This window comes from Atractosteus spatula, chromosome 6 (assembly GCF_055471065.1).
Source record: "Atractosteus spatula isolate fAtrSpa1 chromosome 6, fAtrSpa1.hap1, whole genome shotgun sequence".
Classification (NCBI taxonomy): Eukaryota; Metazoa; Chordata; class Actinopteri; order Semionotiformes; family Lepisosteidae; genus Atractosteus; species Atractosteus spatula.
Window position 1 is genome coordinate 2,547,354 of NC_142711.1, and position 14,565 is coordinate 2,561,918.

General features: G+C 40.3%; 1 protein-coding gene across 3 annotated transcripts in view; it reads right to left on the reverse strand.

Annotated features, from left to right (window-relative positions):
- Positions 1 to 9,153: 9,153 nt before the first annotated feature.
- Positions 9,154 to 14,565, reverse strand: part of LOC148831676 (laminin subunit alpha-3-like) — a 124,833-nt gene continuing 119,421 nt past the window's right edge. For all 3 annotated transcript variants that reach the window (XM_088918802.1, XM_088918801.1, XM_088918800.1), the window contains exons 72-78: positions 13,776 to 13,965; positions 12,883 to 13,035; positions 12,374 to 12,533; positions 11,365 to 11,495; positions 10,980 to 11,073; positions 10,510 to 10,629; positions 9,154 to 9,321 (exon numbers count right to left, since the gene is read on the reverse strand). In XM_088918802.1, the coding sequence (XP_088774928.1) occupies positions 9,176 to 9,321; positions 10,510 to 10,629; positions 10,980 to 11,073; positions 11,365 to 11,495; positions 12,374 to 12,533; positions 12,883 to 13,035; positions 13,776 to 13,965 (994 nt within the window). In that variant the 3' untranslated portion in view covers positions 9,154 to 9,175. The remainder of the gene's footprint in view (positions 9,322 to 10,509; positions 10,630 to 10,979; positions 11,074 to 11,364; positions 11,496 to 12,373; positions 12,534 to 12,882; positions 13,036 to 13,775; positions 13,966 to 14,565) is intronic.

Here is a 14,565-nt window from a genome sequence, read left to right on the forward strand (position 1 = left end):
GTCACTCAGATCACAAGAGTACCCAAGCATGCTTGAAACTCATTCAAATGGAAGTGCCTCTATCTCTTTTCTTGATTGTTTCCCACTCATTCCTTTTGGTTTGGGGAACATGTCAAAATCCCATGCCCAGAGAACTTCAGGTAGAGCTCGCGGAAATGCTCAGTGGACAACCCAGGCAGGGTAAGGATCAGTATTTCCACACTACTCAGAGGATTTTTATTTTCAGTGATGGATTTTTAGCCCAATTCAAGTTGAAGAAAAGTGGTTTCGTGAAAATCGCAGAAAATTTTTTTTCAGAAACTCCGGGGTGCCTGGAGGTCGCGGTGCACCACGCGACAGTTGTATTCGAAAACTGAGTCACTCAGATCACACGAGTACCCAAGCATGCTTGAAACTCATTCAAATGCAAGTGCTTCTATCTTGTGTCTTGATTGTTTCCCACTCATTCCTTTTGGTTTCGGGAAAATGTCAAAATCCCATGCCCAGAGAACATCAGGTAGAGCTCGCGGAAATGCTCAGTGGACAACCCAGGCAGGGTAAGTATCAGTATTTCCACACTACTCAGAGAATTTTTATTTTCAGTGATGGATTTTTAGCCCAATTCAAGTTCAAGAAAAGTGGTTTCGTGAAAATCGCAGAAAATTTTTTTTCAGAAACTCCGGGTGCCTGGAGGTCGCGGTGCACCACGCGACAGTTGTATTCGAAAACTGAGTCACTCAGATCACACGAGTACCCAAGCATGCTTGAAACTCATTCAACCACAAGTGCTTCTATCTGTTTTCTTGATTGTTTCCCACTCATTCCTTTTGGTTTGGGGAACATGTCAAAATCCCATGCCCAGAGAGCTTCAGGTAGAGCTCGCGGAAATGCTCAGTGGACAACCCAGGCAGGGTAAGGATCAGTATTTCCACACTACTCAGAGAATTTTTATTTTCAGGGATGGATTTTTAGCCCAATTCAAGTTGAAGAAAAGTAGTTTCGTGAAAATCGCAGAAAATTTTTTTTCAGAAACTCCGGGGTGCCTGGAGGTCGCAGTGCACCACGCGACAGTTGTATTCGAAAACTGAGTCACTTAGATCACACGAGTACCCAAGCATGCTTGAAACTCATTCAAATGCAAGTGCTTCTATCTGTTGTCTTGATTGTTTCCCACTCATTCCTTTTGGTTTGGGGAACATGTCAAAATCCCATGCCCAGAGAACTTCAGGTAGAGCTCGCGGAAATGCTCAGTGGACAACCCAGGCAGGGTAAGGATCAGTATTTCCACACTACTCAGAGGATTTTTATTTTCAGTGATGGATTTTTAGCCCAATTCAAGTTGAAGAAAAGTGGTTTCGTGAAAATCGCAGAAATTTTTTTTTCAGAAACTCCGGGGTGCCTGGAGGTCGCGGTGCACCACGCGACAGTTGTATTCGAAAACTGAGTCACTCATATCACACGAGTACCCAAGCATGCTTGAAACTCATTCAAATGCAAGTGCTTCTATCTGTTGTCTTGATTGTTTCCCACTCATTCCTTTTGGTTTGGGGAACATGTCAAAATCCCATGCCCAGAGAACATCAGGTAGAGCTCGCGGAAATGCTCAGTGGACAACCCAGGCAGGGTAAGGATCAGTATTTCCACACTACTCAGAGAATTTTTATTTTCAGTGATGGATATTTAGCCCAATTCAAGTTGAAGAAAAGTGGTTTCGTGAAAATCGCAGAAAATTTTTTTTCAGAAACTCCGGGGTGCCTGGAGGTCGCGGTGCACCACGCGACAGTTGTATTCGAAAACTGAGTCACTCAGATCACACGAGTACCCAAGCATGCTTGAAACTCATTCAAATGCAAGTGCTTCTATCTGTTTTCTTGATTGTTTCCCACTCATTCCTTTTGGTTTGGGAAACATGTCAAAATCCCATGCCCAGAGAACTTCAGGTAGAGCTCGCGGAAATGCTCAGTGGACAACCCAGGCAGGGTAAGGATCAGTATTTCCACACTACTCAGAGGATTTTTATTTTCAGTGATGGATTTTTAGCCCAATTCAAGTTGAAGAAAAGTGGTTTCGTGAAAATCGCAGAAAATTTTTTTTCAGAAACTCCGGGGTGCCTGGAGGTCGCGGTGCACCACGCGACAGTTGTATTCGAAAACTGAGTCACTCAGATCACACGAGTACCCAAGCATGCTTGAAACTCATTCAAATGCAAGTGCTTCTATCTGTTGTCTTGATTGTTTCCCACTCATTCCTTTTGGTTTGGGGAACATGTCAAAATCCCATGCCCAGAGAACATCAGGTAGAGCTCGCGGAAATGCTCAGTGGACAACCCAGGCAGGGTAAGGATCAGCATTTACACACTACTCAGAGAATTTTTATTTTCAGGGATGTTTTTTTAGCCCAATTCAAGTTGAAGAAAAGTGGTTTCGTGAAAATCGCTGAAAGTTTTTTTTCAGAAACTCCGGAGTGCCTGGTTGTCGCGGTGCACCGAGCGACAGTTGTTATCCAAAACTGAGTCACTCAGATGACACGAGTACCCAAGCATGCTTGAAACTCATTCAAATGCAAGTGCTCTCATCCATTGTCTTGATTGTGTCCCACTCATTCCTTTTGGTTTGGGTAACATGTCAAAATCCCATGCCCAGAGAACTTCAACTAGATTTCGCGGAAATGCTCAGTGGACACCGCAGGTAGGGTAAGGATAAGCATTTACACACTACTTAGAGAATTCTTATTTTCAGGGATGGATTTTTAGCCTACGTCAAGTTGAGAAAAAGTGGTTTCGTGATCCAAGCTGAAAAGTGTTTTTCAGAAACTCCTGGGTGCCTGGATATCGGGGTGCACCACGCGACAGTTGTATTTCAAAACTGAGTCAGTCATATCACACAAGTACCCAAGCATGATTGAAACTCATTTAAATGCAAGTGCTTCTATCCGTGGTATTGATTGTTTCCCACTAATTCCTATTGGTTTGGGGAACATGTCAAAATCCTATGCCTAGAGAACTTCAGATAGAGTTTGCGGAAATGCTCAGTGAACACACCAGATAGGGTAAGGATAAGCATTTACACACTACCCAGAGAATTCTTATTTTCAGGGATGGATTTTTAGCCCACGTCAAGTTGAGGAAAAGTGGTTTCGTGATCCAAGCTGAAATTTTTTTTTCAGAAACTCCGGGGTGCCTGGTTGTTGTGATGCACCGCGCGGCAGTTGTATTCCAAAACTGAGTCAGTCGGATCACACGAGTACCCAAGCATGATTGAAACTCATTGAAATGCAAGTGCTTCTATCAGCGGTCTTGGATGTCGCAGTTCACTGCTTGGCAATTGTATCCCAAAACTGAATCAGTTTGATCAAAAGTTGTTTCTAAGCATTATTGAATGTCATTTAATTGCAAGAGATTTAATCAACTTGATTGTTTCCCCCTCATACCTTTAGGTTTGGGGAGCATGTTAAAATCTGATGCCCAGAGAGGCTCAGATATAGATCGCGGAAATGCTCACTTAACACCACAGGTCAGGTTAGGGCTAGCATTCACACTCCACGTACACAATTGTTAAGCTCAGCGCCGGATTTTGGGGCCCAAGTCAGGTTTAGGACGGGTTGATTTGTATTCTTATCTGAATTTTTTTTTTCCAGAAACTCTCTTGAGCCGCAGATGTATTCCGAAACTGAGTCGGTGGGATCAAAAATAGTAACCATGCATTATCGAATCTCATTCAAGAGCTTTGATCAATGGTTTTGGTTATTTCCCTCGCATACTTTTTTGATTAGGGTACGTCTAAATCCGATGCACAGAGAGGCTCAGAAACACTGTACACACAGAAACAATGATTACTTTTGTTCAGATGTATTAGTTCACATCATTTGGAATCACCACCAAAAAAAGACAAATTCAGTTTTTTTCCTATTTATTCTAATCAATATCCTCACCCACCAGTGAAATGCTGATTAGGTTAATTGGTAACTCTAAATTGCTTGTGTGTGTCTGGTAATCGGCTGGCACCCCACCCAGGACACACTGCCACTCTTCACACTACTGTATACTTCCTGGACAGACTCCAGGCTGACACAGTCCTTACAGGAAAAAGCAGCTTTCTGATGATGAATGGATGGACAATAATTCTGAGAGAAATTTACCAGTTCTGTGAAATTAATAAGCTGTTGCTTAAAAACCTGAGCAAAGCTCTATTACATAATACTACAATAAACAGCATTGTGTAGACCCCTTACATAACAAAAACCTAAGATATTGAGATATTATTCTGTAATCAAAATAGCACAATTCTAGCAATGCATCACATCTCCTCTAGTGATCTGAAAAAATATTACTTGAATGTGAAATCCAACTCATTTATAGGTATTATATCTTTCCCTGTCTATGTTCTCCTTTCTTATTTTAAAGTAAGTTGACTTTATACCAATCATCTCTGCAAACCTAGGTTGTCCCCATGATGTAATATACAGTAGATGTACAGTATAGAATAATGAGGGGCAGTGCAGATTTACAAATACAGTAAAATCATTTATTTTAGCAACAGAATGCTTACCTTTAGCAGCTTTCATTTAGTGTTTATTGAAATTGAATTCTGAAGGGATTCTGTACATCTGAAAAACATTTTTAATGTAAGCTGAATTCTGAAGAGCATCAGAAGAAATGTAAACGTTGAGCTTTAATACACATATTAAACACACTCAATTACTATTTTACACTTACTAACTGAGCTGCTGCCTGGCAACATGGATTCTGAACACAGTATATCCAATCACATGCAATTGCAGGATTGAGCTGAAATGTAATTTCACCTTTCTTTTTAGTTACTGTATGTAGTTTTTAAAAGGACACTGTTATGTCAAGGATGTGTAATAATAAGGTTAGCAGTATAATAATTTGTATCAGCTACAGGGTTGAAGTCACTCAAGCTATCAGTAACATCCAATTCAAAATTCTGCCAAAAACAAAACGGTACAAAACTGTAACTGATAATAAGGAGTAAGCAATAAACAAGATTGCAATTTTACCAATAAGAATTGCTTTCTTTTTTTAGTTACACTATACAGTGAAACATGTACACCAAGGACTTAACAGAAATCAACTCACCCAACCACAAACAATATCATTAATATTACATTTTCCTTATTTCAGAAAACAACATTACTCATTTCATACTATGGAATCACACAGGCAGTCTCACTGCTACACAGAAGCAGCACGGATGCTTCAGAGATGTCCTCAAGACAAACATGAAGGATTACAGTATCGACACCAACCTGTGGGAGAGTATTTCCTAGGACAGCCTCAGGCTGATAAATCTCACAACAGGAAAAGAATTAGAAATGGCAGAAACACAGTGTGTTGGAAAAGATCAACATCCCGGAATCACCCATTTAGTCACACATATATATTTAGCCAATATATAGACAGACTCTGTCTGTCCCAGACTGGCTTATTCAAACACTTTGCCAAGAGACAGACACCACTGACTGTATCTCAGGTTTAGCCCTGGCTAACACCACTATATATACACCATGACTACACTAAATCGTACTGCCACGATATTTATTTTGTCACATGAACATTCTCAATTTGCACATATTTACACATTTACAACCCAAAGGTCATTCTCAATCTTTATTCCAGGTTTACAGGGTAGGTCATTTGTAGGTTCAGGTTTAAGTCTTACAAAAGACTGCAACAGGTAGTCTGATGTTTTTAAATGAGGGTATGGCATGTTATAGATTTTTTACTCTAGGTGTTTGTAGGGTAATTGTTAGGCTTGATATTATATTTGGTTTTGAAATTCAGTGTGTCAGACTTTGTCTTGAAATGTCAATGTTACATGAATGATCTGTTTTTTGGCATAGTGGTCTTGTACCTGTAATTATATATCTCCACCAACAGAAAGAAGCAGTTTTCTTAAACTTATACAAAATATGGTTTTATTACTCAAGATCCTTTCTTGCAGACATAGAGCATTCAAGATCAGCTTGGAGTGTAAGAAAAAATATCAATGTTATAAAATATTAATTTCAATGAAAATGAAAAGATTTATTTAAAAATGTATCATATGTTGTACCACGTCATGGGACAGTTAATTACACAGATTTGACAAGCAGAGTTTTAGATGACTACTGTTACCTGTTACCTGCTTCTGTGACACATGTATTAATTCCTTTTGTAGTTAATACGCAATAACATTTGTGAGTCAAATGGACTGTTGAAGTTTTGTAAAGCAATTACAGTCACTGCAAAAAAAAAGACAAAATCCTACCTTGTTTTTTTTTATTGTAAGAAAAGTCTAATCAGTACATTTGTTTTCGGGAGATAGGAATGTCAAAAACATACAGTATTTCAAGCTGGACCATTTCAAATCAACAAAATGATTTTTTCTCAAAATAAATGTTGCTTCTCAATCACGACACAGACGCACAAAATCATATACGTGTTGTAATGAATAACAGAAAACAAAGGTGACTGGAAACATGAACACCGTGCTGGAAGAGATGCTGTTCCTTGAATGTCCAGCCCGTGTTCCGACCATGTCCTGGTCATTAAAGTAGGGGTGTGTTAATCTTTGCGACCCGGCTGTTTCACTGGGTTGTGAATCCCTAGGCAACAGCTAATTTTACATAATAAAGATTTCTTTGCCTGGCTGGGATCTACAGTAGCATGTTCCCACAAATGTAATGCAGAAGCGTTTCCGAGATCTGACAATTTCATGTACAGCAGGTACTGTAGGTCCCTTTTCAGGCCATAAAGGCTCATGGGGAATGGGGGGCAAGGGCCACCATTTTTCTCAACCATCCAACACTGGAGGTGGAGGTGATGTGGTCAGCATCACACTCCGGCCGGCCTATTACCCCCAGAAGGATTAACCCCCGGTACTCACTTGGAAAGCAGGATGAGTGGACCTGGGAGCAGTCTGGCAGGAATTAAAGCAAGCTCCATCGCTTGCCCCTTCTGAGCTACCACGGCTCCTTCATGTACAGTAAAGCATCAATATTCGCGATTCTGCCTTCCAGATTTCACCTGTGACCGCTTTCTGTAATGCCTGTGACTGTACAGTTATGAGTGTCATGCGAGATATAAATCTCCGTGGGCCCCTGAGTTTTGACAGACTCGGTTCTTGTGTGCTGTACAAGGATAACAACAGGGATGAGAAGCGAGAGAAAGAGACACCCCACAGGAGCAGGAGAGAGAGAGCTGGTTGAGAGGGGAAGGGAGTGAACCTCTTTCACCTCCAGCCCTGTAGGCGAGCTGTCGCACTGTCAGTGTGTGCAGAGCCGTCCACTGCATTTACTTTGTGGTCATCTCTGTTATCACTGTGCTGTAATGAACTGTATTAGAGCACCACAGCGCTGCATTTATTAAAGTCATAAAAATACGGAGCCCAGGAGGGGCCATCAGTAGGGAAAAAAAAGTTATATCGAGGGAACGATTTACAATTCGTGTGCACAAAAAAGTTATATCGAGGGAATGATTTACAATTCGTGCGCACAAAATAACTAAATTGTTACCTCGTTTTCTTTAATTAGTGCACACGAAATAATGTTTTCTAACTCTTTCCTTCGTTTTCTTTGTGTCACGGTAGTCGCACGCACATATACATTTTCTAAAACGCCAGCATTGTTCCCGGCTCCTGACAACAATGCTATCAAACGCTTGTTAACACGTTACGGTGTATTTTACTGTATATTGGTACAATAAAGCCTCACTGTCTGACACTGCTGTAGATTAGGATAATGGATAGAGATGAGCTTATTAAGTTTATTTTGGTTTGGATATGAGTTATTAGGGCATTGTAGCTACTGCACCTCTCTTTCACTGCTAGTGCCACACCTGTCCTTGCGAGGGACAGAGTTAGAAAACGTTATTTTGTGCGCACGAATTAAAGAAAACAAAGGGAACGATTTAGTTATTTCGTGCGCACGAATTGTAAATCGTTCCCTCAATATATCTTTTTCTTACTGAAGGCCCCTCCCGGGCTCCGTATAAAAACAAGACGTTAAAAAGTTTAAAAAAAAAAGATGCAGACTACTAGGAATACAAAAAAACTGAACGCCAATACAAGAGAAAGAATAATACCGTAATAATCATCTAATTTATCTGCACGTGTAGGATATTTTACGTTCACTTTATTTTCACTAAAAATACCTACTACAATGCCTTTTTCTGAAATAGCTAGCAGTTCTAACAATGAGTTTACTACGGTAATGCTTTTTTTTCGGAACCATATTCTATTTTCCCCATAAGGTATTAAGCTTCAAGGCACCTGTCACTGTAAATACCTGTAAATGATGTCTTCTTCATTGGAAAAATGTACGTTGTCTTAAAACACGATATTCGAACTGTTTCTCTGCTACTGTACTTCAGCAAGAGCCCTCTAGTGGTCACCAATGGTATTTGTAGTCGCAGCTACAGTGTTTGATGTTTTTATAGGGGGAATCCGAGCCTCTCTTCCTAACCGCCTGGCTCATGTCAAAAACTCTGGCAGAGACGTAGGCCCCCACCACAGTCAGCTACGAGTTCATTCAGGATTGAGAAATACAAATTTTGGGGTTTATTTTAGCCAAAGCACTGACCTTATGAATTACATATAATGCAATATGGAAGCATTTCTGGATATAATGTTTATAGTTTATTGTTCAGAGAGCTGTCTTAAAATGTCAAACTCCCAAATTAAATGCTGAATAATAAAGGACCAAGACTGAAGAGAGAGAGATTTTTGTTTCTTGCCACTCAAAAAAAAAGTTGTTTATTTTCCTGTATTATCTATCCAGGGTGAAACTACCCATTTCCTTATAATCTGACAGAAGTGCCAGGAGGAAAGGAGAATGACAGGCGCCTCCCTGAAAAGGAAGAATAAATGGCCCCTTTAAAACAGACATGGAGGAGTTTAAACACAGTCTTTTAAGGGCAGATACCTACTATACTGTGTGTGGTAGCATGTTAGTGAGTTTCTTACAGTAGAGACTGACAGGTATCAATCCCTATAGTATTCCAGAAAGCTGTACGCTACAGTACAGCACGGACCGATAATAATAACTTATCTCCAAATAATAAAAAGTAGATAAAAGAAAGGCCTAACACTTAGACTTACAGTACTTATTGTTAAAAATGTTAAAAACTACAGCCTTGTTTATATCCCTGCCAGGAACTGCACTTCGTGGCCAGGCCTCCCTTTTCAGCGCTCTCTCTCTAGCTCGCCGGACAGGAGCGAAGACTGACAGGGCCGTAGACTTCCACTGCTTTGGAAAAGGAAGCCAGGTCTCCGTTGATGCGCACATTCTGCAGGCAGCCAACAAAACTGGCGCTGACAGGGAGCTCTGGATGCAGCGAGGGATCTGTGGAGGATAGAAAAAACAAGCACCGCTCACAGTGCGATGGGAATGGCGTGTGTGTGTGTGTGTGTGTGCGTGCGTGCGTGCGTGTGTGTGATGAGACTCTCACACTGCACGTTCAACGCTGTGGAGGGTACAGCAGACAGCAGGGTGCCCATCTGCGCCACACTCCGGCATAGAAATAGTCGCTGACCTTCAGGTGTTTAAACTTTAAGCTTTCGAATGGCTTGGATACTTTCATTCAAGAAAAAAAAATATTTTTACCGGCTTCACTAATTCCAGTAAAAGAATCACATGAGTGTTCCAAATTAAAAACTGCTCAGAAATAAAATGGAAGTACTGCTGATGGTGGCAGCTAGATTTTATTTTTTACATAGTGAAATTACGTGGGGAGGTTTACTACAGTTTTAGTTCAAATGACAATCTAAGAAAAAAAGAGAATTTCTGCATAAAAAAAACATCCTTAAACTATTTACTAAATACACCTGAAAGAATAGGGTGATGAAGGGATAAATAAAGATCACTACTATCCTGGACATTAAGTCTGCAAGGATGTTCTTTGATCCAGCTGTTGCCAGATGTTCCACTGGCTTGAGAAAGAAAGCTGTCTGGGAGATGAGAAGACATGTCAGCTGTTAAAAATCTGGTCTCAGGACCAGCCACAGGCATGACTAGCATGGGTGTGAAAGCTGCACACTTTCCTTACTTTAAATATCTGCAGCAAGGCTGGAGAAGACACTGCCTCTTTCCAGTGATAACTGGCTAATGTGTTCAACAGAAAATCAACAATGCATACTTTGATGAATCCATATACAGTACTGCTGAGAACCCGTCTTAAACTGAATTACCCTGTGGGGGCTCACTTTGTTGCAGCCTCTAAGAAGTCAGAAGAGCCGATCTGTGCAGTTTGTCTGTGAACAATTTGTAGATGAAGAATTTGAGAAGAAGTGAGATGCAGGGGAGGATGTGCCCTGCATTAAAAACTATTCAGCAGTGAAGAGAACTGTATCTCTTTTAGACACTCAAAAAGAAAATGCAGAAACGTACAAGGAAATATGTCAATCCTGGTGGCCCTCTAGTACTTGGCCTGTGCGAGATGGGCCTAACAAGCGAGTGAAATACTGGTTGTTAGCACTGTCAGTGATGGACACTGTGCAGCTCCATCATCAAGCTGCTCTGCTGGCACTTTACCTGGGATGCCGCCAACATAAAGAGGGTCTCTGGTCTGTGTTGTATACGAAGATGATGGTCCCACTGTATAGCGACCCTCTGTGTCCACATCCAGTTGCACAACATTGTTTCTTTTAATTACTAAGGGAACATAAGTAACATCTTTGAGCTTACGATCAACTTGTTTGCAAATTAATTCCAGACAAAAGAGGACTGGCAGTATATCACCTTAATTAAAGTAACCAGCCCATCAGTCTGAATAAAAATCTCCAGGTTTAGAGGGTATATCATCTTATGATCTTACGTTAAGAGGAAAAACATGAACTACTCAAGTTGTCCCTGAAATCTGCTCAGACATTATTTTAGAGCTGTGCTCATAAACACCAACATTCATGTTTTTCAGTTTCTGTAAAACTGGCATTTTTTAGAAAAGTTCTACAAATCCAGTAACAGAGCAAAAGAGAATATTTTGTGAATTTGAATGTGTGTACCTGCTATTCGGTGAAAAGCTCCATCACAAAGAGTGGGTTGTGGAGTTACAGCAACCCTGAAGTCACCTGCTCCATTGTTAACCTGCACAATGACCTGACAAGAACATTCACAGCAGGCTGATTATTCATATAAAAACCCAAGGGTGACAAAAACAACAATATAAAATAGAACATGTTCAAAGTAAACTGGCTGTGCCGACAGAAATGTAGGCTTTGTGCTAAATACGATACAGATGTCTAAAATATATACTCTGCAACTGAATATTTAATTGAAGGTCTTCTCTGTGTCTGGTAGAGCTGTATTACTGCTTTATGAAAACAAATTCAAGTTGCACCCAGCAGATCTACCGCTGTGAAGTGTAAGACTGAATATTTCCATTCTTACCTCTCCCTTTTTGATAAATAAACTCAGGTGATGTCCACTCTGACCACTGACATGGAAAAGGACACCGGTCAGGTTTCTTGGGCGAATCTCAAACACAAGCTCGAAATTTACACCAACAACAAAGGATTTGTCTGAAAAATAATAGACATATTAGGAGGTAGCGTTAACTGTGGGATAACACCGCAGAAACACATTGGCTTTATTTCTTTGCCCACACACGTACTGTATATAAAATTTCACACAATTTCAGACTTTGTGTCTATAATTCAGTCTATACATTCCGCATCCAAAATAAGTATTTACTGGACCTGTTTGTAGTAAGTCAAAAGTTTAATATACTGCATGTATCTTTCAAAAACAAACTGCATTGAAGTTCAAGCGTCAAATATTTCCTCAGCTTGCTCAAAACAGATATTTGTCAGATCCCATTAATAGCTAAGATTTTAGTAATAACTAACTAATAAATAATTACAATTAACTAAATACAGTAGGTAGAGCAGCTCATTACTACTTCCCAACCACCATCACAGTGGGTCGGCTTGCTTCCAAAACACACGCCAATTCTGGTGTTACCCCAGCAGGAAGAAGGTCTACTTCAAGAGTTGTATTGAAGTTAACAAAAGTTGTGTCATCAGTGAAACAATAATAGACAACTGTGCCTATATTATATTTGGTGAGGCCCTCCAGAAGCACAAAATGTAAATTGTGCAACAAGATGCTGGCTTGTTGTTCGGATTTTCAAGCTTCCATCCTTCTCAAATCAGATTTAACTAATAAAGATGTTCAGACTCCTTCCATTAAAAAGTTTAGTAAATGCAGGCAGCCCTTTCCACAAAAAGTCAGAAAATGCAGACAGATATACAGACTAGGTCATTTCTTGGACTAGCATCAGTTTTCTTGGACTGTTGAATTTCACTAAAGGAAGCAAATGCTTTTCACACATGATGTTGTCTGTTTTTTACACAATTGTCTTGACGTTTTCACCGTGAAAATGAAAATCTTCAGGTACCTAAAACAACATATCCTCCATTTCCTGAGAAGTAGGTCCCACTTTCCATGTTCCCCTCAAAACAAGGAGGGACTCCATAGTTGTCAGTGGGCTCCGCCATTGGTCGATCATTCAGTTTGAAATTCCTGATACACCCAACCACACTATTTTTAGGAAGGATCTGATGCAGAAAAGAAATTAAAATCAGTTTAATGAACAAAACCGATCCTGAATTACAAAACACAACCTGAGATGTGTTTTATAACATTTAAATGTATTTCGTAATAACTTGTTTTTTAAAATGTCCTGCAATGTTCAATGTAGATTTAACCTTTCAAAAAAACATTCTGACTAATATAAAATAACTCAGTATCTGCGTGACACATCACCTTTAAATCACCTTTCCGTTCTTCATCAGCAACAAAATTAAATTCAGAAGCAATAAGCAATTAAATTCAGAAGCACTCCTTGCAGAACGACTTTAACGTGAGCTGAAATTTGCCCTGCTCACCCTGGGCTCAGGACATTACCTGGAGTTTTGAGCTGGCACTTAAGGCAGGAACGTTTCCCAGATAAATTGGAGGCTGCAACTGGAGAGAGCTGACTTGGGTGAAGTCACCATCCTGTGCGCGGAGGCCGTCAACGACAAGGCGGAAGCTGCGTTTTTCCCAACTGAACATGACCTACAGAACATTTGTACAGCAGTAATAAGAATTCTGTCCCTTTTCCAAGCGATGGAATACAGTCATAGCGATATTTCTAACTGGAGTCTATCCCAGCAAGCAAAAGGTGCAAGCCAGGGTACCCCCTGGACGGGATGGGACGCCTTTGCAGTAGATTGCAGTACACTGCAGGACAGATGCATGGATACAGACACAAACACCGACACGCACACACTCACTCCAGGGCCCGTTTTACCAGAAGCCAATTAACCCACCAGCACATCTTTGAACTGTGGGAGAAAAGTGCGGCAGCAACGTTAACCAACATGCCACTGGCATGTTGCATGTGCATGGCATGTGCAACCCATGACATCATTCTTTATTTCTATTCAAATACACGGTTCTATAGATCATAAAGCTTGGCAATTTAAAAATAGTCAACCGTGTGTTGTTAGGGTTGTTCTGGAAATGCTTAGTAATGAAGACTACTTGCTTTTTCCATAAATAAAATATAAAAGTAGCCCTAAATTTCCAACAAAAAGAAGCTCCAGTTTGTGAGTTATAAATTTATAATATGTGACATAAAACACATATTTATAAAGCAGTTATTTGGATTTTATTACTGACATGGAACTACACACAGTACTTACCAAACCATCATAAACTTGTTAACCATGATGTGTCAAATGCTTGTCATAAAGACTATAAACACACCATATAAAGGGGAGAATCCAAGACAAGAAATACAATAAAGGACTCACTGTGTGCCATTTGCCATCGTTGTATTTTTCTTTATTAAATATTTTCCGTTTCTTTCCAGGAGAACTCAATGAAAGCTTAATCCGTCCATTGTTTATGTAGAGAGCCACATGTGAGGTCCCAAATTTATTAGCAGCGTAAAAGATCAAGCCTTCCTGGGACTTTGTTCGGATGTCGAGTGAGATATGAGACCTAGAAAGGAAACCGTTCGCTGATCAGGTTTCTGGTTTCGCAGGCACACTCCTCCAAGCTCCTAGACCTCTCGTGCAAAATTTGCTCTTTCCTTTCTCAGCACTTCTCAAGCAGCCTGGAAATGCGCCTAGTTGAGAACTGACCTTATCTGTATAGGAATATTTTAGAAAGGGCTCTGTGGTTTTCTTAAGTACTGTCTTAAGGCACTCCACACTCCTGACAGAAAGTATTCTTTCTTGATACTTAGACATTTGATTGAATAGGTATGAACCACTAACATTCCATTTCCTTTTGACTCACAAACATAGAGTGTGACAGTTACAGGTACAGTATGTGTTCATTAAAGCTACTAACTGTATAAGTTCCAAATTCATTTTAATTTAATGTGTCCCTCACTGGGGAGGGACGCACTGCAAAGCAAATGTTTGCAGTGCCAGTAGAGCATGTTACTCATTACTCCAGACTGGCGGAAGGGGCGAAGGAACGAGAAACTGGCATGGAGACAGTCAAGGATGAGCTCATGGCTGTACGGCCTTCAGATGCAGCCTGTCTAGAAACAATCAGTTATGTGAAAATCATGAGTGCTTGTTGTTGTTTTAT